Raw genomic sequence first — 27,358 nt, 5'->3', positions numbered from 1 at the left:
GGTAACAGACGTCTCCGAAAACGTCGGAGCACTTTTGCAAATATGCGATATCTTGATAAACCGAGCAGATATTTGATGTTTACACAGCTACATTCTCGCCTGAAAATATGTTAAAAGTTTATTTTGTGACCCAGAAAGATTAATAAGAGTAATTTTAAAACTTAGTAGCAGCTGCCATTGCCGGAAACTGGAGTTTGGCAGGGCCGTGCTATGAATTCTGGGATATGGTGGGCCACGAAGGACACACCCGACCCATCCTTCAAATTCAGGGAAAAGGAGGACGCATTTGTCGGCTGCATTCGGAGGAGTCTACGAATTTGGACAGCCTTCGGCGCGTCGCTGTGACGTAATCGGTCTACAAATGCGTCCTCAGGAGGACGCAGCCCATGAATTTGGATACGACCACTCACCCACTCACCCCCTCCCTCCTGGCTCACAGCTTCTTCTTGTTGGTTGGCAACCAATGTTAAGGTGCATTACCGCCCCCTGGCTCACAGCTCAGTGGACATTTAGATGAGAAAATATATATTTGACACATTTAAGGAAAATACTAATAAAATTAAATAAAAATAAATAAATAAATGTTCCCCTTAGAATTTTTTTGCTCCTTTTTTCTCTATAAAATAGTTGTTTTCTTTTAGAATCACTCATCTTAGCAGTAGGATTTACATTAACAGAGAAACAAATTAAGTTTGAGTTAAAATGTACATTTTTGCACTCTCTGGTCAACTGACTCAGTGAAAAGAATCGAATTTACCATCACTATTCTGGGCGTTCCTGGAAGCCACTGACGGGCACTGACACAGACTGTGCTGCCCAGTGGCGGAGCGGGGGGCTTACTGGGCTTAAGTCAGGGTTGTTTTTTCAGAAGTGTAATTCTTTCATAGTTAAATGCCTGGCTGACAACTGTATAAAACAAAAACTATACACAATATTCGAAGCACATAGTGCACACTGTGGGAATTTACGACTGTGTGTAAATCCCCCCTAATATTGGTATGATCCGAGCTCAGACACTAAGCGACTGAGCGAGGGGGCGGGGCAGCTGCTGCCTGCAAGCGCGCTGTTGGAGAAACGGAGCGAGGCAGACAGAGGAGAACTGAAGTTCACCAGGTACCAAAGCAAATCATTCGTGCTGTACAAATAATGTAAATATGACGGTGTATCACAAAAGATTGATGTCAAACTGATACGTTTACGTTACTCGTTCCTCAAGTGAATCAACAAACGGCGAAATGAAAAGCTGAACAACAACAATGCTGTTTCTTTAGAGAGTCTTAGCTTACATGTGTGTTTATTTCATATTTTCAGTTGTTTCCCTCCACGGCTAAATAAATCGGTTTCAGTAATGCACTGATATACAAGAATGGACATAAGGAGCTTCTTTCAAAGAAAAAACTCAGGTAGATGTTATTTTATATATTATGCTTTGGATGTTGTTCAGTATATTTCTATGCAAAACAAGAGGAACTTCAATACACAGCAGTATATTCACAGTTTAAACCAGATATTTACACTTTATGGAAAACACAAGAACGTTTTTTTACTGTACAACATCAATTTAAAGTAAACTTGTTTTGTTTTGGATAAATACAAAACAAAATAAGTATCTTTTGAAATATCTTTTGAATTAGTTAAATGTCAGAATAAAGAGAGACAGAGCTTCTATTTTTATCACTTTCATCAAATGTAGGAGTACATATACACTAAGTTTATTGTTAATTAATAAGAAACTGCAGACGATTCCATTCTGAGCTGAAGAAGCTTCTGATTGGTTCGTAGAGTCCATGTGAGTAAACTGGTGGCACAGCTGTGGATGCATATAAGGCAAAACACAGAGCCTGTTTCTGTGACATGGGAACATCAAGAGATGTCAACAAAACACCAGGAACAGAACTGTGGAGCTCCATAAGTGTGGCTCAGTTTGAATACAATTTGGTGCCATTTACAATTAAGAAACACAGACAGTTTCTCTCTTTACTCTTAAAGTTAACAAATATGTTTTTATATTTATCTAAAAAATAAACATTTAGTCTGATTTGATGTTACAATTAAAAAAGTGTTTTTATCTGAAGAGTTTGTAAATATCTGGTTTCAACTGTATATTTGATGATTGTCAGCACAGAGAGAGAGAGAGGAACAGGGTGAGACACACCTGTTAGTCAAATGGTTGTTTACCAAAAGTATCATCGTATCATAGGTCCTCATGTATCTCGTACCCAGTGTTTCTTTTTAGGTTTGTTACTTTTCAAACTCTATATTTATTAAGTTTTGCAGGCTTGTTTGCACAACAAGGATAAATAATTATATAAACTTTTCTCAATCTAAATATTGGACTTTGGTAGAATTAAAAAACAAGTGTAGTGCAGGTCTATGATGATTTTTAGTGCTGCTATCATCTAGTTCTGATTCTGGTTCTGTCTTGGTTAAGTCCTCAGTAGTCCTGATTTTGAACTGTTGTAGTCCTGTTTTAATTCTGGATCAGTTCTGGGTCTGGTTGAATTGGGGTTTAGTCCTCGTGTCTTGATACAGCCCTGACTTTGTTCTGCCTTACTGCTTAATTAAAAAACTAGTTTAAGGTGTCCTGCACATGTGATATATATTTTTCCCTATATGAAGTCATTCTTTTTTGAACAAAACTCAAAACAGAGCCTATTAATCTTTCAGTCATTTCAACCCCCCCCCCCAAATCCCACATGCATACTACCCTTTAGGGCTAAGCCCCGGGTGTGTCAAATGTCTGCCTCCACCTCTGGTGCTGCCCCCTGCTGGACGCTGTGATCCAACCTTTGTATTCTGGGTTTGTGGTTGTTTTTCACCGACTGAAGGAAAATAAATTTGCTTGCATGCATTTTTCTTATATTCTTATTTGTGTTGATGCTTTAACCCTGCGTCGTGGCTCCAGCTATGAATCTCGTCAGAAAGAAAACAAAGCAACGCTGTAAAAGTTTCACAGATTTATTTATTGAAACAAACATTTTAACAGAGACTGTGAGAGGTCAGAAATATCTCCAGAGGTTAAGAATCTGACTCGACCGGCGTCGGGACGTTTGACCTTCTCTGACACGAACACTTCCACCTGTGTAAAGCGAAGATTCGACGATGTTTCTTTCTGTCAGAGATTCCAGGTGGAAAACAAGCTGTGAGAGGATTGTGGGAAATATCCAAACACCTGTCAGACCTCACACACCTGAACACAGAACCTTTGAGCTAAAGTCATTACAACAAACAGAGAAACCACAAAAACTGTTCACAGAGCAGCACCGACACGCCGCCTCGGGCTGAGACTCCACGGCCCAGAAACAAAACAGAAAACCTGCTGTGACACTCATTTCAGAGAAAAAGCACACCTTGTATAACGTTTGGCTTGCAGAAGAAGAATCACCAGAGGGAATCAGAGCAGCTGCGTGTAGGAACCTGCTGAGTTAATGATCTGTCAGCGTTCCTGCCAGCCGATCACAGATGATGAGTTTAAACATCAAATGGAGGAAAAATAGATGAAAACCACTTTGTGGCAAATGAAACACTGTGCCATCATCACCTGAAATATTTCACGGTCTCATAACAGTAAACTTCAGTTTAACTTTTCCAGGCCTGGAGATGTCTTATGATCATGGAATTGCAGCTTTTCCAGGAATTGTTTGTCATGTCAAACCTTCCCTGCGGCAGAAATCCTGTTCTCTTCATCGCACAGCTCTCCTCTCACTGTCCTCTGCCTCCCTCTGGTGGCGGGGCTCAGTTCCTGCGCTGCTCCTGGTCCTTCCGGCGCTGCTTTTCCTTCTGTTTCTCCAGCTTGTCCAGAGCTTTTTTCTCCTTCTCTGCTGCACTTTGAACATCTTTGATGCGGCGCTTCAGCGTGCTGCGATCAGACGAACTGAGCACGCCCAGACCCTGCAGAGGATGGGAGGACAGCTCCAGTTATGTTCTCCAAACAGTTCAGTATTGTAATTGACTTTACGTGTAACCTTTGCAAGCTGTGTCAGTCAGCCTTATCTAAGACTACAGCTATGACAGAGTCTCTCAGGAAGTCCTGTTCTTCCTCCTCATCCTCACCTTCAGTTTGCTGCCGTCCATCTGCAGCAGCTGCTGCCCGTCGATGTCTCTAGCACTGAATTCCGGGACGTACTGCTCCATGTTGAGTCCTCGGAGCCACTGACACACCTGCTGAGTCGTCCAGGACGAGTGGGGTTCATCGCAGGGCTGAGGAAGAGGAGGAGGGAGCACAGTGAGCCACAGGTGAGCAGATGACAACATTTTGGTGTTTGAGGTGGCGAGTGTGTTACCTCATCGGAGGACTGGGACAGGGTGTGGTAGGGATGGGAGGACCTGGAGGAAGAGGAGTCAATGGGAGGAGAGGTGGAGGAGGAGGTGTGAGGAGGAGAGAACTCCTCACTGAGAGCCGACTCCTGTGGGGAGAACACAGAGACGTTACTTCAGCATTATTTCACTAAAACTACAACCACAGCTACGAGCACCAGCAGACAGCTGGTCACGTGGTTGGTTGCCTTGGTAACAGTCCCCCTCAGATATTTGGTGTTCTTCATCGAGTGGTTGTTGCCTCCATCGCTCCCCTCAGTATGACCCACCCTCTTCGCATTGCGAGCGATTATCTCACCTTCTGTCCTGTTTCTCAGCTCTCAGAAACACAGCGCTGTGTCCATCTGCAGTCAGCTATATTTGACCACAGACCTCAGCATGTGTGAAAACATAAAGGAAGAGCACGCACAGACACCACTCTGACTATCTCAGACATAGCATGGAAGGTGGGTTACAAAGCGGCTTGCAGATTACAGCAGCATGATCAGGCTTAAGAACAGGAAGTTCAACTCGACGACGACTAAGCTGGCCAAAGGAGCTGATGCAAGAACAGGAAGCTCCTGAGCATGCATGGAGGGTTTCACCCCAAGTCCAGCGCCCTGAGGCTGTATGCAAGGGGAAGGAAGGAGGCGCTGGACTGGTGAGTGTCAGCACCACAGTCCAGGATGAGACAACAAACATCCGCGAATACATCAGGAAGATGGCTCCAACCGACCATAGAAGGACAGGCCCTTGCATGGTATGTACCACCGGCAGATAGAGGAGGTGGCTGACATCCAGAAATCCTACCAGTGGCTGGACTAAGCTGGACTGAAGGACATCACAGAGGCACTAATCATGGCAGCACAGGAACAAGCTCTGAGCACAAGGGCACAGCTGTTAAACAATGACATATAAACCCTGCATCCAGGTCCTACACGACACCAATGTGACTGAATGCTTTGTATGCTGTTCTGTTTAATCTGAACAATGTCACGTTGTTGGCCTCTCTGATTTTGTCAGCTCTCTTCATCTGCAGCAGTTTAAAGCTCAGTTTTTAAAACCTTACTATGTGACTACAGCTCAGATCGGGATGGAAAAGAATCACTCGAATCTAAGAAACATTTGAACGGGTGCATGAAGATAAATATCAGGAACTGTGTACTGTGGATGCATTATTTCAGGTGTTTCCCCGACTGAAATTTACAGCATCCTTTTCCTGCTGTGTAAGTGCATCAGGAACCCTCACGTTAACTTTTATTGTGGGGAAAAAAGTTCATCCTCCAGCTTCACTGTGTGAATCTGTTTATGCTATGCTAACATACCTGTGTCGCTAGCGATCACGTAGCACATCATTATAGAGCAGCTAGCCCAACGTCAGTAACCCTACAAACATCACTGCTGTTTACTTTTCTGTCTTCATTTATGTTGGAAGTGATAGCAGAGCTGTACGCTTGAATTTGTTTCAGAAATGTCTCAGTCAGACAAGGGTGTATCATTTTTAGATGGAAGCTAGCGAGCTAACTTCCTGCTAACCTAATGCCGTTAAACTTCATTAATCCTGGTTTTCATGGATGCCTGGAAGTTAACTCTCAGTTTTTAACTCCCAGTGATGACGCTGTGTTTGTTTGAGTTTAGGAAATGAAGACGAGTTTGGACCAGAAACGACCAAGTGGTCAGCATAGTGTACAGCAGTGGTTCCCTTTTTTTTGCTAGGCCCCCCTTTGTTTTACCCCCCCGGCACGCACACATCCTCCAACCACACACACATATTTTGCTCCATTGCAGTTTATTTCACACCTCAAACATTTAGTAAACAATTAAACAAATACAAGTAAACTGCAATAAATTACAGGTAGTAATAAAATAAACTACTAACTCTTTTACACTACGTCCGCACCTACACGGATATTTTTGAACACGCAGCTGTTTCGTCCACGTAAACGGTGTTTCGAATCACCGAAAACAGAGTTTTTTGCGTTTACGTGCGGACGAGGAATACAGAGTTCATCACGCAGCGTCAAAGGTATGTGCCTTTTTTCACGTCACGCTGTGCGCCACGTTGTTGTTTACATGAGATGAATTGCAGAATGGCAGATAGAGACAGAATACTGTTAATCTGACTGTCTGCAGGTTTTACACGCTTACATACACACAGTTACTGTCCCTCTATTTACAAAGGCAGAGGCGTCACGGTGTGATTATTTTACCTGCAGTTGTTTTTTTCCTGTGTAATAATATTCAACATTGTTATCAATACATTTCTCAAAAATGCCTCTTTGTGCAAAATGTGTTCAAAAACATAACCAGCTGTGGGACACTGTTTGTCCGTGATTTGAAGAGCCCGGTGCTGCTCCCGATGAAGGGGAAACTAATTCTGCAGGGAGACCTACCTCGGCACTTGTGCAGGTGAAACCAAAGGGAAGATTTGCGTCACCATATTTTCTTTGGCTTAGAATGAAGTTGGTTTGGAAACATGTTCAGCGATGCTTCATCTCCTGCTTTGCGTTTGTGTGGGAGCCCCGTTAAAAACCTGTCCACACTTTGGGAAGCTCTGGTGTACAGAAGCATCTGTGCCGAGTATGGCCTGGAAGTCTGGAGGTCAATGGGAGGATGGTGGAGAATGAGCTAAGATCCTGTGGGACTTCCAGATACAGACGGACAAAGCAGTGATCCAGAATGACTAAGGGATTTTTTTTATTTTTTTTTTACACAGTGCTGTGGTGCATGTTCTCCCAGTGTTTGCGTGGGTTGTCTGCGGGTACTCCGGCCTCCACCCACACTCCAAAGACATGCAGATAGGATGCTTAATCATCCAGGTAAGGAAATCCTCAAAAGTTGATTCTGTTCTTCTGGACGGAGAAACGTTTCATCATGTGACTTCTTCAGTCTCAGCTGACTGCAGGTTTCCAACCTTATAAACATCTGCACAATGACTTAAACTAGCACCACTGGTGATTGATCATTGATCAACAGTCTTTGATCAACAGTCTTTGATCATTGGTGATGACAAGTTACACACACACACACACACACACACACACACACACACACACACACACACACAGCCTATCAGAGCCATTAGCAGCTCCTTCCTCTGAGCTGTGATGGTGAGCAGAGAGAGCCTTAACGAGAAAACAGGGGTGAAGAACGACTTCCTCCAGGCTGCAGAACATTTATCATCAACCACAGCTGTGTGATCATGTGACTGTCTGTCAGCCAACACGAGTAAAATCAATACCACACACACACACTCACTCTGTAACCTGACACTGTGTGCACAGCTAACACAGCTACAGTCAGATGGAATATGTCACGCGTGTGCTGCTGTGACGTTTTGTGGGAACGTTGTTCATGTCCTCACTCAGAGACTGCTCACATGTTTCACTCTGAAAGTGTTTTTAATGAATAACCCACTAAAACAGCTGACTGACTCCTGTCCTGCTGCCAGCAGAGAACTGAGCCCCTCGTGTTTCAGGGCGACGCCCAGAGACAACGCTGCTGAGGTCGCTTTATTTTATCTTCAGTCTCATCAAATCAAACAGCGACTGACTGAAGACGCAGCTGCTCTAACAGACGCTGATAGATTTCTTTGATTGTTGATAGCTTGTCCTCGGCTCAGATAATCCTAACCTGACTGCATGAACAACTTTACAACCCAACAGCACTGCAGACTGACCGCAGCAGGCTGAGCCACGATGCTGTTTTCCACCCGTCAGGTGTGATCGAGGTGTGCAGCTGAGGCAGCTCTCACTCTGGACAAACTAAACAGAACCTCGGTCAGCTTCAGGAGGTTCTTGCTCCTCGCTCTTTTTCTGAAACAGTCCTGATTGTGTGGCGTCTCTTTAGGAGAGCCTAAGTTCATGTTTAGTGATGTGCACCGCTGCCCTCTGTAGAGCGTGGGAGAAACATGCTCACACATGGACCTTACGGGTTGTATGAACACTGCTTGCTTCATGTATGATGAGACAGCAGCTGTAAGGTTGGTGAAAGTGTGTTTATTAAAGGACAAGCACTGTTGAATTCCCAGTGTGGTGGTGAGGTTGTGACTGTCCTGCAGACAGTTGCTGCTCCTCTCACAGTTCACAGGCTGGAAAATCCTCCTGTGTCCTTCTGACATCAGGCCCAAAGCTGCTGAGGAAACCACTGGTTTATCTGCAGGTTTGAAATCCTTTGCCTCCTCCTCATCATCTTCATCTGCAGAGTTTATAATTAAAACCCTCTAACATCAAAGAAAAGCTCTAACATAAACCTGTAAGCAGCTTAATTGGACATAAAGTATCTGAATTTCCGAAGCGGGACCAAACACGCTACAAGCTGTTCGTTCTCATTTTCGTGTCCCACCCTTTTTTACTTCGTCACTTCTCATTACTATACAGGGATCAGCCAGGCCCGGGAACCGCCCCCAGTCCCCTCTGAGGACTTCCCAAACTGCAGCTCACTTCATGTCTAAGCCATTCACCTTTAAAAACGCTGGCAAACCTAAGATGAGGACGTGGACCCAGCAAGTGAAAAAAGCAGAATTTCAGCCGGCTTCTGTGCATGCATGCTTGCATTGTTCATTGATGATGAGTGAAAACAAATCTGAAAAAGAGAAAGGTCACTTACAGCGGTGGCTCTGAGGAGCCTTTTCATGGATAACAAAGAAATCCTTCGTTTTATGGAAACGGTTGGAACAACATTTCCTGGTTTGGAGTAAACTGAATCCCAGTCCCTGAAACAGGAAGTCTATAAAGACTTTGATGGTTGCAGCATGAACAGTTTTCTGTCATGGATGACTGGACCCAATTCTTTCCAACTTCAAGGGTTCAAAATCTTTATTTAATGTGACAATATGTAGAGTTCATACCCAGAAATATGATCAGTAGCGGTTTTAGATACGGGCGACATGGGCGGTTGCCCGGGGCGGCATCGTGGTGGGGGGCAGCATCACGGGCATTGGCAAAAAAAAAAACTGCTCGTACTCATGCTGCCCCGGTGCCAGCGCATACTGGGAATGGCATAGGCACCGATCGGTTTTCTATCGCCCATTTGCTGGGAGTAAGGGCGCCCTCCGTTTGCGAGGTGCGCCTGCTGCTTGCGGCGCAGAGAGCAGAGGGCGGGGCGGCGGGGGATTCTCTGGCTGGCTGCAGCAGCGTCTAATAACCAACTCGCAAAATAAAACAAAATAAAAACAAACCAACAACACGAAAACACCAGACATCCTGATACAGATTTATAATAAAGGGATCAATAACAATTTAAAATCTATATTTTATATTTTGTTGATTTAAAGTCTCACACACAACCTGTTTTTAAAGTTTAAAAACAGAGAAAAGAGGAGGAGTGTAGCGACTTCCACAGTCGCCGGAGGCCGGGGATGGAGCCCGCCTATTTGCCTGATGCGCTGTCAACTTTACGCAATAATGCCAGGGGTGGAATTGCTTGCTTGTTTATTAAAATGCTTGAAAAGTTTACAGAGCAATGTGATCAGCTCGCGATTCAAACTCTACATCACAGTCTCTAACGCAACAAGGGGAAACTCGTTGTGCAGCAGTCAACAAAAACTACGGCTACCCGCCCTCCTCTCTGTCAAAATCAAACCAGTGAGAGACAGACTGACAACGCCCTCTTAGTGTCACCGCTAGCACCCACGTGACTCCTGTTACACATCACCATAGCAACCAAACAAATGAAAACCCAGTGATCATTAAAATTCAATACATTTAATTATGGCTCCTACAAGGAGAAACGAGCAAAAGATACAGGTAAGCAGATGTGTGATTGGATAATGGCAGGTCATCCTAAAACATTAAGAATCAGAATACTTTCTTAATCAATAAGGAAATTATGTGGGTTACAGTTGCTCCAAGAAGAAATGGTAAAAATAGTAACAGACTAAACTCCAAACAATATATACAATAATATAATATTAATTAGTCAGGGTCAATTGTTGATTTGTCCTGTTCTCATTGTATGATGAATTATGATGTCTGTTTAGTAGCCGTTTGCACACTATGCATTTCTCTCTCTCTCTTCATATGCAGTGTTGGGGAGTAACGGAATACATGTACCGCCGTTACGTATTTAAAATACAAAATATGAGTAACTGTATTCCGTTACAGTTACCGTTTAAAAAGGTGGTATTCAGAATACAGTTACTTTGTTGAAATAAATGGATTACACTGCGGTACTTTCCTGTTTCATATTGTCGCGGGTCAGGACTGTTTGGGTTTTGTTTGACAGCTACGTTCTGTTGTTCCAGGCGGCAGCGTTACGGTTGCCATGGTTACAGGGCGACGCTCTCTCTCTCTCTCTGCGACTGTGTGTTTCCTGGGTGAGAGAGCGCCTTTTCGTTGTTGTTGTTGTTGTGCTAAGCTAACAGGCAGAATGCTACAAGCATAGCTCTAAAGAATGTAGCATCATGGGCAGTGTAGTCCGTGTTGCAGGGAGAATGGACTGCCATACACGTTATGGGTCTGTGAGCGCGAGGAGGGAGAAAAAGGGGAGTGGAAAGGTACGAGTTGTCATCGAGGAAAAACGGGAGCTGGAAGCATGTAAATATAATAATAACCACTGCAGCCAAGAAGAGTGCCTGACGAGCCCAGTTGTAAGTAAGCTATTAAGACTCGACTGTACACCGTGTTCCTGTTTTCCTCCGAAAACAATAAGTTCCGTTGGAGCAGTCTTTCAACGCCTCTCTCTGTCTCTCTGTCAAGAAAAGTTGACCCACACAACAAAGTAAAGCTATTTTTCAGCTACGAGCCGACAGGGACCCCGCCGTATTAGTCAGAGGTCCCTTTACTACAGTTCGGAGTCGCGGACCTTCAGTAATAGTAATAAATCACACAGCAATAGTACATTCACGTTGTTGTAAAAAGCATGATAATATATTAAGTAATCCAAAGTATTCAGAATACGTTACTGTCATTGAGTAACGTAACGGAATACGTTACAGAATACATCTTGGGGCATGTATTCTGTATTCTGTAATGGAATACATTTTAAAAGTAATCTTCCCAACACTGTTCATATGTGTGTGTGTGTGTGTGTGGGGGGGACACCAGAGGGAGTGTTCGCCCATATGAATTTCCTTTGTTAACACTATTCCCTGATGTTACCAGCCCCTTCTCTGTTTCTGTTTGTTGGTTTGTTTTGCACTTTTGAGCCACCGTACATAACGCTGCGTTTGTCTCATACCTGGGAGTGAGACTTGCGCGGTCTCGGGGAGCTCAGCGGTGGAATTTTGGGGGAGCAGGGTGGAGTACCGGAGGAGGAGATCGACCCCCGTCCTTCGGTGAACCAGGAGAAGGAGATGAAGGATCCGGAGGAACGGGACGGACTCTCAGACGGCTCTCTGAGGACAGAGGACAGCGTCAGGACAGGAAACGCATAAAAACACATGTTCATCCTCTTAAATGATGTGTGTGGTGGAGCCACCTGCTGCCCACAGAGAGCCTGTTGGATTTATCTTTCCTCACTCTGATGTATGAACGCCTCAGAGTCACCCTGTGAAAGACACGGGGACAACAGTCAAAGGTGCAGAAACATTTGTGCTGACTGCGGGGACCTTGGATGAAGGATTCAACATAAATGACCTCATCAGTCACGAATATTAAATATAGTTTAAAACACCTGGAAAAGTGAAGTGAGAGCTGATCGGGACTGGGAAAGGCCGCTGTGACTGGATGGTTCAGTAAATGGATCATCTTCTTGTTTTTGATGTTTTTACCTTCAGGTTACTGTAAACTGATTGGGTCCTCACAAATACACTAAGACCAACATGTGTGTGCTTCTCACCCCAGGTCCAGGAAGCGTCTTTTGGTTTTCTTGTCGAAGATGACGGTCGGACTGCCGGGATCAGCTGGACTCGTGTCTCGACTTGTATCAGAGACCAACACTGACACACACACACACTCGTTAGCATCTGTGCAACATTATATGTCAATCAGATCTCACAGGAAGCGAGTGTTTGTTATATGTGTGTGTTTTCAGGTGTTTGCAGGTGTGCACCTTCACTGTCGGGCCTTCTGTTCCTCCTCATGTAGACAGGTGAGCAGTCGGAGGAGGGACAGGATTTAGATGGTGAGCTGCTGGGAGTAACCAGGGCCTCTTGAGAAGTTGCATTGGTCAGCTGATGGTACCGCCCCCGAGGTGGACCAGCCAATGACAAGCCTCCGTCCTCTGGCGAGCGACGGACCTGAAAAATGAAAGGACAATGAAACTTGTTTTCTTTTACTTTTTAAAACCTGATGTGAGCTCGGTGAACTCACCAGCGACGTGTCGAAGGAGAATCCAGGGCTTCTAGCTGACAGCAGCGAATCAGGGGAGGGGGAGGACCCTCGCATCGCCAGGTGGAGAGGCGAGCGGGCAGAGTGCAACGGACTGTCCTGGAATGATAGACACACTAGATTTCATCACACACCAGAAACGGAATAATCTAACAATGAAATGATCTCAGGAATTTAACAAAATACTTTAAAATTAAAAACTAAATTAATAATTTTAAGTTCCTCTTAGTGCTGATGACATCACTGGCTGTGATGTGCATCTAAAATGTTATTGTTTCAACATCTTTGTCATTTAATTCTCTAAAATATTTAGATGGAGCTCCTTGCATCTCACTGACCTCCACCTTTCTGTCGAGGCAGTCGTCGCCCTCCGTTGAGCTAATGCTGTCTCGGTAACGGGACCTGGACGGGCGTTGTCTCCGTGTTTTGACAGACAGCTGGGCGCGGCCTTTCTGGATGCTGTTATCCAGCAGCTCTGTCTCTGGGATCGCCTCGTTCAGGTCTGAAACACCCACACACACACACACACACACGAGTGTAAATGTGAGGCAGGCACTGAATCAACTTTGACCTTGTTATTGATCCAGAATGGTTCCACACACACTGGTGATGGCAGCTACATTGTAGCCACAGCTGCCCTGGGGCGCACTGACAGAGGCGAGGCTGCCGGACACTGGCGCCAACGGGCCCTCTGACCACCACCAGTAGGCAACGGGTGAAGTGTCTTGCCCAAGGACACAACGACCAAGACTGTCCGAGCCGGGGCTCGAACCGGCAACCTTCCGATTACAAGACGAACTCCCAACTCTTGAGCCACGATCGCCCCAATGATCCGTGTAGGATAAATATTCAGGTTTCCTTCTTAAAAAAAAGGTGTTATGGCTAAAAGACGACCTGTAGAGAGAGGTCGCCCAGTGATTGACTGTTCCAATGACATCATCAGGACCCAGATCAGAGCAACTGAACTTGCTGTGAGGAGCTCCTGCCTGAAGTTTCCCACTCATGTTCAGACAAACCTCTGTGGATCAGAGTGAACCTGAAGGAGCCCTACAAACAGACAGACTCTAAGGCAGCTTCTGACTGTGTTTACACTGGTTTCAAAGTGGATTTCTAGAGCTTTACTCACAGCAGTGGAAGGTGTTCACCATGAAAATGCAGTAATGAATGGTGGATGATGAATAGATGATGGGTGGATGGATGATGGATGTACATGGGTGGGTGATGGACTGATGGTGAGTGAAGATTTCAAGCTGCAGTTTTTGTGATGATGCTGAAGCTTGTTCAACATAATCAGCTCCTCTTCCTCCTCCCACTCACCCCATCAGGAGTCCATCAAATATTCAACACACTGACCATCATGCTGGAGCCTATCCCAGCTGTCGTAGGGAGAGAGGCGGGGCACAGCCTGGACAGGTTGCCAGACTCTCGGAGGGCTAACACAGAGAGACAGCCAATCATTCACACTTATGGGCAATTTAGAATCACCAGTTAACCTAACCTCACTGTATCCCACTGAACTGTGTTAAATAAATTTTGTTAACTTTGTTTTTTAAATGGAAAAATATCACCATGTCAATTAAGCCTATAACACATTCAAACAACAGATGCAACGTCCCAGGCACATTTACATCCCAGGTCTCCAAACAAACGGTATCAATACATAAGAAAACTTTGTTAACTAATTAGTGTGGATGGTTAAAACACAACACTGTTGTGCTGGTGTTCATAAATCATGACACTCCCCTACATAAGCTCCCTGAATTGGCAAAAAGTATCGGTATCAGTATTGCTATCGGCAATACTGCTCTTAAATTACTTGGCATCAGATCAATACCAAAATTTGCAGTATTGCACAGCACCAGCACCGAGGCAGTTGTTTTCCCCGAAACAGTCGCTGTGGCTGAAGGAAAAAAGAGGACATAAAAAGTTTGATATCAAAGACTAACAGAAGAAAAAAGAAGGACAGAGGTCATGTGACCTGACACAACGTAAAAGTCTGAGTGGCGATCTGTGATCTTTGTGTTTGCAGTGTTCGATCTGCTGTTTGTGAAATCTGGTAGATTTTTAAAAAAGGTACGTTTACCTTACATTTGGATTAAAAAGGTTAAAGCCAGCACAATTTCAGTTTTATAATCAGTATGGTTTCTCTGCTTTCTGTCAGTGATGCTGGTGACAGTTATCGCACGTCTTCAGTCCGTCTTGACATGATCATACAGGCTTCCTGCCTCTCCTCCCCCACACTGAACTGACAGCAGTTTATTTCCCAGGGGGGAGAGAGAAGGAGTTAAAGTGATGATGAGGGGAGGGGGAGGAGAGGAAATGGAGGATTTTGTGCAGAAACATTCAATCCAGGTGACAGAGAGGGAGAAAATAAAGATTTAATGGAGCAGAGGATGGAGGAATGGAGGTGGGGGAGGGATCAGGGGAGAGAGTAAATGATATTAGAGGAAGGTGAGGGGGTGAGGGGGGAGTCAGATGATATTAGAAAAAGGGGGAACAAAGAATAAGAAACCTTCAGCCGCTTTCATGTTTGATTCTTTAACTCGGATTTTGATCAAACAGGAAACAGAATTCAGAACCGGGGTCCATCCAAACAGGGTCCATCAAACCAGGGTCCATCAAACCAGGGTCCATCCAACCAGGGTCCATCCAACCAGGGTCCATCCACAGGTCAACAGGTCGGGTCCATCATCAGGACCATCCACCAGGGTCATCCAATCAGGGTCCATCAAACCAGGGTCCATCAAACCAGGGTCCATCCAATCAGGGTCCATCCAACCAGGGTCCATCCAATCAGGGACCATCCAACCAGGGTCCATCCAATCAGGGTCCATCAAACCAGGGTCCATCCAATCAGGGTCCATCCAACCAGGGTCCATCCAATCAGGGACCATCCAACCAGGGTCCATCCAATCAGGGACCATCCAACCAGGGTCCATCCAATCAGGGTCCATCAAACCAGGGTCCATCAAACCAGGGTCCATCCAATCAGGGTCCATCCAACCAGGGTCCATCCAATCAGGGACCATCCAACCAGGGTCCATCCAAACAGGGTCGATCCAATCGGGGTTCATCCAATCGGGGTCCATCCAATCAGGGACCATCCAACCAGGGTCCATCCAATCAGGGTCCATCCAACCAGGGTTCTTCCAACCAGGGTCCATCAGCATGTTTGCTGACAGTCCAACAGATTCATTTCCTGTGACTTTTATTTGTCTGCCTTATGAAACATCTGTGGAGGAGTTTAACCTCCAGGAGGAGGAAAAACTTGCAATGGGAAAAAAGGTCTGTTTAAGGATCACTCCACTCCTGTATGTGTGTGTGTGCACACGTGTATGTGTGTGTACACATGTGTGTGTGTGTGTGTGTGTGTGTGTGCGCGTGTGTGTGTGCGCATGCGTGCACACGTGTGTGTGTGCGCGTGTGTGCGCACACACACGTGTGTGTGTGTGTGTGTGTGTGTGTGTGTGTGTGAGAGACTCACCGAACACGCTGTCGGTATCGTCGAGTTCAGCAGACATGGCTCCTCAGCAGTATCTGTGCACAAGAAGAGACCAAATCATTTTGGAGATTATGTATCTGAATTTCAGGAGCAGGGCCACGCCTCCAAACACGCTCCTTCCGGTTGCCCTATAGCAGGGGTGTCAAACTCCAGGCCTCGAGGGTCCTGTAGGTTTTAGATATCACCCTGGGTCAACACACCTGAATCAAGTGATCAGTTCATTACCAGGCCTCTGGAGAACTTCAAGACATGTTGAGGAGGTAATTTAGCCATTTAAATCATCTAAAACCTGCAGGACACCGGCCCTGGAGGCCTGGAGTTCGACACCTGTGCCCTATAGGTTCTCTCAGTTCTGCAACTGTTCATTCTCGTTTACGTGCCCCTCCCTCCCTCCTTGTTCTCAATTCTTTAACGTCTTCATTTCTATTTAGTACATGGGGATCTGCCAGCTCGGGAGCCGTCGCCAGTCCCCTTCGAGGCCTTCCCCAAACTGCAGCTCAGTTCATGTCCAAGTGTTTACCTACTAAAACGCTGTCAATCCTAAAATGAGGACGTGGACCCAGCTAGTGAAAAGTTAAATAAAGTTAAAGGAGCAGTCTGTCTGCTGAAGAACACCTGTGATGGGTGCAGGAGGTCAGCTTTATGGTCTGACCGACACATTTATGGGCTTCAACATGAAAACTAATGTGCTCTACATAAATACAGTTATGAGCTGAGTGTGTCAGTGTGTGCTAAACTAGTGCTGTGCATTAAAAGAAGTGAGACAGGTGAGGTCAGACCAACCCAGGGGGAGACACAGAAACATTGCTGTTATATTAAATATCTTTCTTTACTCTGAATGTTTCAAAGTTTGATGACGTTCTGGACACAAAGCGAGTGCTCCAACTACCACTGGGACCACTGTCACCTTCACCCTCCACATCTCCTCCAGCTCTTCTCTGAGCCCTTGGTATTTCTCCTGCTTCTTGTGTTCCTTCTTCCTGTTGCTGTCATTGGGAACCGCTACATCGATCACTACGGCCGGCTTCATCTGTTTGTCTACCACCACTACGTCCGGTTGGTTAGCCACCACCATTTTGTCCGTCTGTATCTGGAAGTCCCACAGGATCTTAGCTCGGTCATTCTCCATCACCCTGGGGGCATCTCCCATGTCAGCCACCTCCTCTATCTGCCGGTGGTACATACCGTGCAGGGGCCTGTCTTCCCATGATGGTTTCTCCTCTGTCTTGGGTTTCTGCTGCCTGAGGTATTCACTGAGCACGCAGTTGGTTGGGGTCATCTTTCTGATCTTCCTTCCGCTTAGCGTACAGCCTCAGGGTGCTGGACTTGGGGTGAAACCCTCCATGCATGGTCAGGAGCTTCCTCGGATTGATGTCAGTGGCTTCTATCTCCTCCTTTGGCCAGCTTATTATCCCAGCAGGGTACCTGATCACGGGCAGGACATAGGTGTTGATACCCCGGATCTTGTTCTTACCATTCAGCTGACTCCTCAGGACCTGCCTGACCCTCTGCAGGTACTTAGTGGTTGCAACTTTCCTAGCAGGGTCTTCATGGTTTCCATTTGCCTGTGGGATCCCCAGGTACTTGTAGCTGTGCTCTATGTCTGCAATGTTGCCATCTGGTAGTTCGATCCCCTCAGTTCTGACTACATTCCCTCTCTTTGTTACCATTCGACTACACTTCTCCAGTTGACTTTCCGATGCCATTGGTGTGGATCAGTTCATCCATGTCCTGTTCACATACAGCTTGATGTCATCCATGTACAGGAGGTGACTGACAGCTGCTCCACTCTGTAGTCGTATCTGTAGCCAGTCTTGTCAGTGATCTCACTGAGGGGGTTCAGGCCTATGCAGAACAGCAGTGGGGACAGAGCATCTCCTTGGTAGATCCCACACCTGATGGTAAATTGTGCTGTTGGGTTCCTGATGAAGGCTCTCTTGTATAGTTCTAGGCATTTCAGGATCCAGGTGTGGGGCATTTGGTACTGAGGCCGGTTATCAGCTTGTTCTGCCAGTAGGTGTGAACCATGAACCATGTCACCTGAACACACACCCCACCTGCTTCTCACCTTTTGCTGTAAACTGCCTCACTGAGAGCTGGAGGACATCACTCGATGATGCCAGAAGAACCACATCATCTGCAGGAAGCAGAGATCCTAAGACCACTGAAACCAAAGTGGGGCCCTACTAACCAACGTCCACACACACACACACACACACACACACACACACACACACACACACACACACACACACACACACAAGAAAACACACACACACACACAAGAAAACACACACACACACACACACACAAGAAAACACACAAGAACAGACACACACACACACACACAAGAACAGACACACACACAAGAAAACACACAAGAACAGACACACACGCACACACAAGAACAGACACACACGCACAACAGACACACACACACACACAGACACACACACACACACAAGAACACACACAAGAACAGGCACACACACACACACACACACACAGACACACACACACACACAAGAACACACACAAGAACAGGCACACACACACACACACAAGAACAGACACACACACAAACACACAAGAACAGACACACACACACACACACACACACACTGATGTCAAAGCTCTGTTCGGTGTCTGCAGGCTGGAGCTCCGGCAGGAAAATGCACCGTCAGCCCGAGTCAGGAGGAGGTGGAGGGTGGAGGTGTGACAGGAGAGAAGACATGCAGAGATGGAGGCTGAGAAACGGACAGCAGTGATGAAGACAGGAGGAGAGGAGGGGAGAGGAAGAGGAGAGGTACACAAGAGGAACAAACATGAACTCACCTCTGCGTCTCTCTCCCTCTGACTGTTGTCATGGCACGTCACCCTCTCTCTCTGTCTCTCTCTCTGGACTGCGACTCCCAGGATTCCACGGGGCTTCGCTCCTGCCCAACAACAGTCTGGGCTCAGGCAGAGGATTGTGGGTGCTGTAGTGTCCTGTTTCAGGAAACGTAGGTCTGCTGACGGCTGCAGGCAGAGATGCTGGCTCACCGCTACTCAGCACAACACTGCAGCCTCCATCTGAGAGAGGAGCAAGGACAGCTGAGACACACCGAGGAGGAGGAGGAGAAAAGAGAGAGAGGGATGCGCAAAAGCAGGCAGAGCGGAGAGGCAGAAGAACATGACGTCATGTCTTCAGCTAAAAATCAAAACAGAAATCAGATTCATGAAATCATCAAGGAAGAAAGAAACTGTCAGGAAAATGACAAATAAAACCTTAAAATCAAGACGATGATGAAAAATCTTTTATTAATCTACAGAAAACCGATCAGAGACTAACAGCATCATTGTTGGGGCAGATATGAAAAATACATTTTCTGATTAAAATTATAAAAATACAAAAACACACCTTAGAGCAGATATGAGCTCAGGTGATAAAGTCCTAACTGTATGACACTACAAAAGAGTTCAGGCTCCAATCAGAAGCATCCGCACAATGAAAAGTGCAGTATTTCAGAGATGGCTTGGTGCAGGAATAGGTGGTTGTGATTGGTTTAATGGGAATGTTTGTATGTCTTTTGAGCAGGTCCAAAAGAAATAAGGAATACAACAAATGGATTTTTATGCATTTTTACAGACCCGTCACTTAATTACTTCAAGTTTTGATACTTTGCACAGTACAAAGCAACTAGGACCCATGGCAAATTTCTTTTTACACTTAAACACAGATAAAAGTACCATAAGACAGTTTTACAATACACTACAAGGCCATAACAAACATGATATTAGGAAACTTGTTGGGAGGGAGGCCTCCAGTGTCACTGTGATGATCATGCCTGCAGTGAGTGCATACAATCTCAGCATTCTTTATTTCTTAATAAAAGATTTAAAGAAACACAATATAAAATTGTACACAGACAGTTTAGAACTTTTCTGAATAAAACTGATCCGAGTAGGTCAGCACAATGTACTAAATGTAAATCTGCGGGGACCTCCTTGCATTCTGGCTCTGTGTAACAGAAGAATTAAAGGATATATTTAAAAACAGAATACAAAAAGATCCAGCTCAGTATTTATTGGGGCTGCCAACTCTGAACAAATTTCCAGATAAAAACAAATATAAACTACTATGTAAATTATTTTTCTTGGCAAGAAAATGTATTTTTTTCAATTGGATCAATAAAAAACCACCAACAATAACTCAGTGGTACAAAGAAATCTTTACTAATGGAAAGACTGAGTGCAAACCTGAGTGGTAATGACAATATCTTTTTGGATATATAGCGCCCTCTAGTGGATTACTTACCTGATGATCTGAGGGAAACTATAGCGAGAGCAGCAGCCCCACTCCAATGGCAGGTTGGGTTTCTCAAGTCAAATGGGTGAATGGGTGATAGACCAGTTATTTACCATACTGTATTAGTTTTCCTTTTACATGTCTCAGACTGCTTATTGTGTTTTTTTTGTATCAAAAAACCCAAGTAAAGAGATTTTTTTAAAAAAGTGCTGAATTTCTCAAGAATTTGAACATTGTCAGCATGCCATCGTGTCATCGTAGTCACATAATAATAAGATTATAATAGTATCATCTGTCACAATAGAAATAGTTTTCATTCAAAGGCTTTATGGCTTTTCCTATAATACCTGGTGGGCGGGTCTCTAGTCAGAATGCGGGGGCCGGTTTTTCATCCCACTCCAGCCTGTGTGGTGATGATGCTGCGTGGCTACATTTCACCTCACAGGTGAAGCAGAAAAACTCCTGCACTGGTTTGTCTTTCAGTCTCAGACTCTCACACATCATCACTGTATTTTCATAAATGTATGTATCTGAACTTTTCTTTTTTCACCCCGGTCACCCCAGCGAGGTGACCGGTCCTTCCTCGTCCCTCACTCATCATCATCAGTTTACCTTACAGAGATCAGAGACTTCATCTCAGACTCATCAACCAACAGCTCGTCATCAGATCCATCAGCAGGACAGCCTGATAGCCCACCTGCCTCCCACCAGACACAGGCACACCTCAGCTTCAGGTGTGTCTTTGAACCTATTAGACATTTTACTACTTCACATTTCACAGAAAATCAACAACTAACCCGTTTCATTACTCTTCATTATTTTGTTGTATTTATTTTAATTATTTTTGTCATGGTTCTGGGTCCTCCAGCACTTTGTGTTTCCTTCTGATATTTCTGTATTTTGGGTTAAGTCTTGGTTCATTAGGAGTCTTTAGTTATGTTCCCTGTTTAGGTCCTTGATTATTTAGTATTTTTGCCCACCCTCTATGTTTCCGCCCTCTGTGTCTCTGCCTTTGTGTCTCCACCCTCTGTGTCTCCACCCTCTCTGTCTCTGCCCTCTATGTCTCCGCCTTTGTGTCTCCACCCTCTGTGTCTCCGCCTTTGTGTCTCTGCCCTCTGTTTCTCCACCCTCTGTGTCTCTGCCCTCTGTGTCTCCACCCTCTGTGTCTCTGCCCTCTGTGTCTCCACCCTCTGTGTCTCCACCCTCTGTGTCTCCACCCTCTGTGTCTCCGCCCTCTGTGTCTCCGCCCTCTGTGTCTCCACCCTCTGTGTCTCCGCCCTCTGTGTCTCCACCCTCTGTGTCTCTGCCCTCTATGTCTCCGCCTTTGTGTCTCCGCCTTTGTGTCTCCACCCTCTGTGTCTCCACCCTCTGTGTCTCTGCCCTCTGTGTCTCCGCCCTCTGTGTCTCCACCCTCTGTGTCTCTGCCCTCTGTGTCTCCACCCTCTCTGTCTCTGCCCTCTATGTCTCCACCTTTGTGTCTCCACCCTCTGTGTCTCCACCCTCTGTGTCTCCACCCTCTGTGTCTCCGCCCTCTGTGTCTCTGCCCTCTGTGTCTCCACCCTCTGTGTCTCTGCCCTCTGTGTCTCCACCCTCTGTGTCTCCGCCCTCTGTGTCTCTGCCCTCTATGTCTCCGCCTTTGTGTCTCCACCCTCTGTGTCTCCGCCCTCTGTGTCTCCACCCTCTGTGTCTCCACCCTCTGTGTCTCTGCCCTCTGTGTCTCCACCCTCTGTGTCTCCACCCTCTGTGTCTCTGCCCTCTGTGTCTCCACCCTCTGTGTCTCTGCCCACTGTGTCTCCACCCTTTGTGTCTCCACCCTCTGTGTCTCTGCCCTCTGTGTCTCCACCCTCTGTGTCTCCACCCTCTGTGTCTCTGCCCTCTATGTCTCCGCCTTTGTGTCTCCGCCTTTGTGTCTCCACCCTCTGTGTCTCCACCCTCTGTGTCTCTGCCCTCTGTGTCTCCGCCCTCTGTGTCTCCACCCTCTGTGTCTCTGCCCTCTGTGTCTCCACCCTCTCTGTCTCTGCCCTCTATGTCTCCACCTTTGTGTCTCCACCCTTTGTGTCTCCACCCTCTGTGTCTCCGCCCTCTGTGTCTCTGCCCTCTGTGTCTCCACCCTCTGTGTCTCTGCCCTCTGTGTCTCCACCCTCTGTGTCTCCGCCCTCTGTGTCTCTGCCCTCTATGTCTCCGCCTTTGTGTCTCCACCCTCTGTGTCTCCGCCCTCTGTGTCTCCACCCTCTGTGTCTCTGCCCTCTGTGTCTCCACCCTCTGTGTCTCCGCCCTCTGTGTCTCTGCCCTCTGTGTCTCCACCCTCTGTGTCTCTGCCCTCTGTGTCTCCACCCTCTGTGTCTCTGCCCTCTGTGTCTCCACCCTCTGTGTCTCCACCCTCTGTGTCTCTGCCCACTGTGTCTCCACCCTCTGTGTCTCCACCCTCTGTGTCTCTGCCCTCTGTGTCTCCACCCTCTGTGTCTCTGCCCTCTGTGTCTCCACCCTCTGTGTCTCCACCCTCTGTGTCTCTGCCCACTGTGTCTCCACCCTCTGTGTCTCCACCCTCTGTGTCTCTGCCCACTGTGTCTCCACCCTTTGTGTCTCCACCCTCTGTGTCTCTGCCCACTGTGTCTCCACCCTCTGTGTCTCCACCCTCTGTGTCTCTGCCCTCTCTGTCTCCACCCTCTGTGTCTCCACCCTCTGTGTCTCTGCCCTCTGTGTCTCCACCCTCTGTGTCTCTGCCCACTGTGTCTCCACCCTCTGTGTCTCCACCCTCTGTGTCTCTGCCCACTGTGTCTCCACCCTCTGTGTCTCCACCCTCTGTGTCTCTGCCCTCTGTGTCTCTGCCCTCTGTGTCTCCACCCTCTGTGTCTCCACCCTCTGTGTCTCTGCCCTCTGTGTCTCCGCCCTCTGTGTCTCTGCCTTCGTGTCTCCCTGTGTGTCTCAGTTGTATATTGTGGTGTGACTTCTTGTGTCGTGGTTTCCTTCATGTTTTATTGTGATATGTTTCTTCAGCGTGTCATGTCTGTGCTCTCCCTCGTGTGCCTCTCCTCCACACCCACATCATGTTTCCTGTTTTATTCTGAAGGGCCATGTCTTATGTCAGTGCATGTAGTTGGTGTCTCGTCATACTCATTTGGTTCAGCTGTGTCTGTGTGTGTTGTTCCCTCGTTTCCTGCTGTGTATTTATAGAGTGTGCTTTCTCGTTGCTGGTCCGTCTGTGTGTTCTCCGTACGGTTCTCCCTACTTGTCATGTTTCCTCAGTTCTCTGTTCCCTCATGTTTCCAGTTTGAAGGTCGGCTCTTTTTCCCAGTTTAAGTTTGCTTAGTTTTGTTCGTGCCATCACCGTCTATTGTTTGTTCGTCAGCCTCCGTCAGTAAAGCTCACTGACATCACAGCAGTGTCCTTATTGAAATTCCACACATCTGTCGCTGCAGCCGTGACATTTTTGATGTACAAAAACACTTACATTGGCTCATGTGGAGTGTTTAATGCCCCTCAGTGTCTGTATATATACGAAGTGCTGCTACCACCATTACTAACATAACAGGAAGAAGCTCTGCATTGTCTGTGTCGCATAGTTGCTTTGCAAACTCAGCACAACTTTAAATTTGATGACTGATGCGTGTAGAAACTGAACCGGTTTGTAAATGTACCACACTCACATGTCACAGTACGAGTGCAACCACAGTGTTTCAGTCCACAGCCATCAGAGAGCTCTCTGGGTCCTTGTTCCTTTCCTTGGTCACTGTCATGCTTCTGCACTGACTGCTCTATCAGACACTTGTGTAGTTGGTGTGTAGCGTGCTCGTTTATTTGCTCTGTGTGTTAAAACAACGAGTGTAGCCGTGAATGTCATGGTTGCTGCTAAAGAGCCACCAAAGGCAGACGATCCCCCTGCTGCTGTCAGGCCTTTGGGGCATGAGTCCTCCAGCCAGCTCTGCATTAATGCTAAAGCAGCTGTAAGATCTTATACCACCTGCTGGACACTTGCGTATATATAACTGCATCATCCGCATACATTTGAGCAAATATATTTGGACAGACTTCAGGTAAGTTATTGATAAAAAGAGAGAACAATAAGGGCCCAAGAACAGATCCTTGAGGAACCCCTGTATCACAGTCTAAATATGGAGATTTAACCCCATCCAACACCACACACTGTTTCCTGTGTGAGAGATATGAGGCAAACCACTGAAGAGCCTGACTGGAGATATTAAACTGAGTCCATCTGGACAACAATATCTGATGGTTTACAGAGTCGAAAGCCTTCTTCAGATCTAAAAATACAGGGACTCTTGTCCAGCAGGCTCTTCAGGTTCTCCACTAACATACACAGGGCAGTATCTGTGGAGTGATGTGCCCGAAAGCCAAACTGCAATGGATGTAATGAGGGTTGGGTGTTTTCTAGGTGAGCAGTGAGGAGTTTAACCACCCACTTCTCAGCTATTTTAGATACGACCGGGAGAATGCTTATGGGGCGATAATTAGCAATGTCAGTCTTCACACCTGCTTTGAAAATTGGTGTAACTGCAGCAATTTTGCAATCTGTTGGAACAATGGAGTGTTTGAAAGACATATTCAAAACATGAGTTGTTGGACGTACAAGCAAATCCATATGTTCCTTTAGGAAGTTTTTGTTAATATCATATACATCAAGTGCTTTTGATTGTTTTAAACCTGTAATTAGTTTAGCAACTTGACTGCTGTGATTAAAGCATCTTTCTTTCAGCTTAACGAGTGAACCGTCAGCTCGTTCAAACACACGTTAAAGTCCGTTTGGCTCGACACCACCGAACAGAGGCAGCAATATAACATAGCTAACATTAACAGTGCAGTGAATCCTGCTTGTGCCGTGATATTCAGGACTGCAAACTGAGCAGCATCACTGACCTTCAGCTTGTTGCGTTTGTGGATATATGACTGACTTTAATTATCCACAAAATCATCAGATTCTCTGTAAGATTAAGGTCGACTATTGTATTATTATTTTTTAAAGGCTTTAAAACCAAGTAAACGCTGAAAGTACAAACATAGCTAATGGCAAATAACTTTGCCGACATGTGGCCAACAGTAATGTTTTAATGTTCTTCGTTATTAAACATTTGCACAGAAATAAGTGACATAATATTCAGTACTTACTTTTAGCCTTAGTCGCATCGCTGTGATGTAATCGGCCTTAAAATGCAGCCTTTAAGGCTGCAGACCCTGAATTGGGATACAGCCTCTGTCACCTGATAAATGACAGTGAGACATCCCACATACATGCAGTCACACATGTGCTTCAAATACAGTAATTTGAAGCAAATACAGCTTCAAATACAAGTCATCATCCAATTCCACCTGTGATCTTGTGTCACCATTGCTCTCTGAGCTCTGTGTTGGTTCTTCTGTCACCTGACAAATAGGACATACATGACAATAAGAATAAAATGTGGAGCTGCTTCAGTGTTTCTGTCACTTTGTGCAGATCTTGACTCATCAGTAATGTTTGTAGGCTGAGTGCATTTTTAAAACAATTTGTGCAAACTGCACTACAAGGTGGAATATTTGCAAAATCAGGACTGCCTCATGATATTTTGTCTCAAAAATTAACCCTATGATGGATCCGATATTACATGTCAGTATCGGTCCGATACTGACCTAAATTACTGGATCAGATATCAGAGAGAAATAAAAAATGTAATCGATCCATTAAATATCAAAAAAGCACCTCACAAAACTTGCGACACGGCGTAACTCGGCTCATAACTGAGCAGTGTGCTCACGTGATAGAGCGGCTGTGTGTATTTGTAGCCTCGCTACCAATCCGGCATTTCATCTCCGAGGAAGTTTTCCCAGAGAGAAGTAAAGCAAGTGTGTAAGTTCATCTCTGAATGTTTGTAAAGCATTCCAGCGTTAAGCTTAACAACTGATATATGGAGCGACTGCCTCTCTCTCTCTCTCTCTCTCCTGCTGCTACTTCAATCATGAAACTGATCAATGATCAGCTGATCGGCTTTTCTGTCGCGAGTCCGTCTCTCTTGTTTGATTTTGGCCCACTTTGCGCCAGAAAGAGGAAACCAGCGGCTGAACAACAGCAGCACGTCTAAGCTTGATAAGCTGCTGTTAGAATTTATTTAATTTTACTTTCTACACCAGGATCTTTTTCTACAGCTGACGGCTGTAACTGTGCAGGGGCGGATCTAGCAAAGTTTAGCCAGGGGGGCCGATAGGGCATGAACAGGGAAAAGGGGGCACAAAGACATACTTTTCTTTCTTATTCTCATTTAAAATGTCTAGCTTTTAATAAATAATTATCTGAATCTTACACCCAAAGTTTTAATCTGATGTAAATGTATAGAAGTCCATTACTGTAGTAACTGTTAAGTCTAATATACCCTAGTAAGCTATCGTACTTTTTCCTTCAGGAAGATACCATCTGTGCAGTCTGCAGTTCTGTTGAAGAAAGATGTTGAATCTATTTAATTATTCTTGTAAAATAATTGATTTCTGTGCATTTGTTTTACACTTGCATTTAATTAAAGTAGATTATTGCAGAGGGTCGTGAAAACTGCCCAGCGCATCGCCGGAGCACCACTTCCTGCCATAAAAGACATCTACAGGAAGCGGTGTCTGAAAAGGGCTGGGAAAATCATCAAAGACCCCAGTCACCCATCGCATGGACTCTTCACCCTCCTGCCCTCTGGGAGGCGCCACAGGAGCCTCCGGACTAAGACCACCAGGTACCGGAACAGCTTCTTCCCCACAGCTGTCAGACTCCTGAACTCTGCCTCCTGACATCTGACCCACGTTAAACTCATGGACTGAACATACACACACCCACAATGGACAACTGTACCCTCAAACACACAATAATAACATGGACTGAACCACCACTCACAACCACTAGCACTTTATATAGCCTCTGTAGAAACTATCTACACCCTCACTTATCTTAACTGCACTACTGTATAGCTCTGTGTAAATAATCATTCTGTACATTCGATAATCTTTAATCCTACAACTGTTTACAACTTG

General features: G+C 45.8%; 1 protein-coding gene across 2 annotated transcripts; it reads right to left on the bottom strand.

The window, feature by feature from the left end:
- Window positions 1-2,890: 2,890 nt before the first annotated feature.
- Window positions 2,891-19,150, bottom strand: samd14 (sterile alpha motif domain containing 14). Of its 2 annotated transcripts, none has more exons than XM_040004983.1 (11): window positions 18,904-19,150; window positions 16,051-16,103; window positions 12,905-13,068; window positions 12,549-12,665; window positions 12,289-12,475; window positions 12,076-12,175; window positions 11,716-11,784; window positions 11,476-11,632; window positions 4,284-4,406; window positions 4,054-4,200; window positions 2,891-3,891 (listed from the first exon to the last, which is right to left on the bottom strand). In XM_040004983.1, the coding sequence occupies exons 2-11, from the start codon at window positions 16,085-16,087 to the stop codon at window positions 3,736-3,738; spliced, it is 1,257 nt and encodes a 418-aa protein (XP_039860917.1). In that variant the 5' UTR covers window positions 16,088-16,103; window positions 18,904-19,150; the 3' UTR covers window positions 2,891-3,735. The 2 variants fall into 2 exon arrangements, with proteins under 2 accessions (XP_039860917.1, XP_039860918.1); XM_040004984.1 differs by lacking the exon at window positions 18,904-19,150 and adding an exon at window positions 18,137-18,324.
- Window positions 19,151-27,358: the final 8,208 nt, after the last annotated feature.

The sequence above is a fragment of the Simochromis diagramma genome, unplaced genomic scaffold (genome assembly GCF_900408965.1).
Source record: "Simochromis diagramma unplaced genomic scaffold, fSimDia1.1 OVJJ01000492.1, whole genome shotgun sequence".
NCBI lineage: Eukaryota > Metazoa > Chordata > Actinopteri > Cichliformes > Cichlidae > Simochromis > Simochromis diagramma.
Note: the sequence above shows the minus strand (reverse complement) of the source record. Positions and strands in the feature narration are given on the sequence as shown.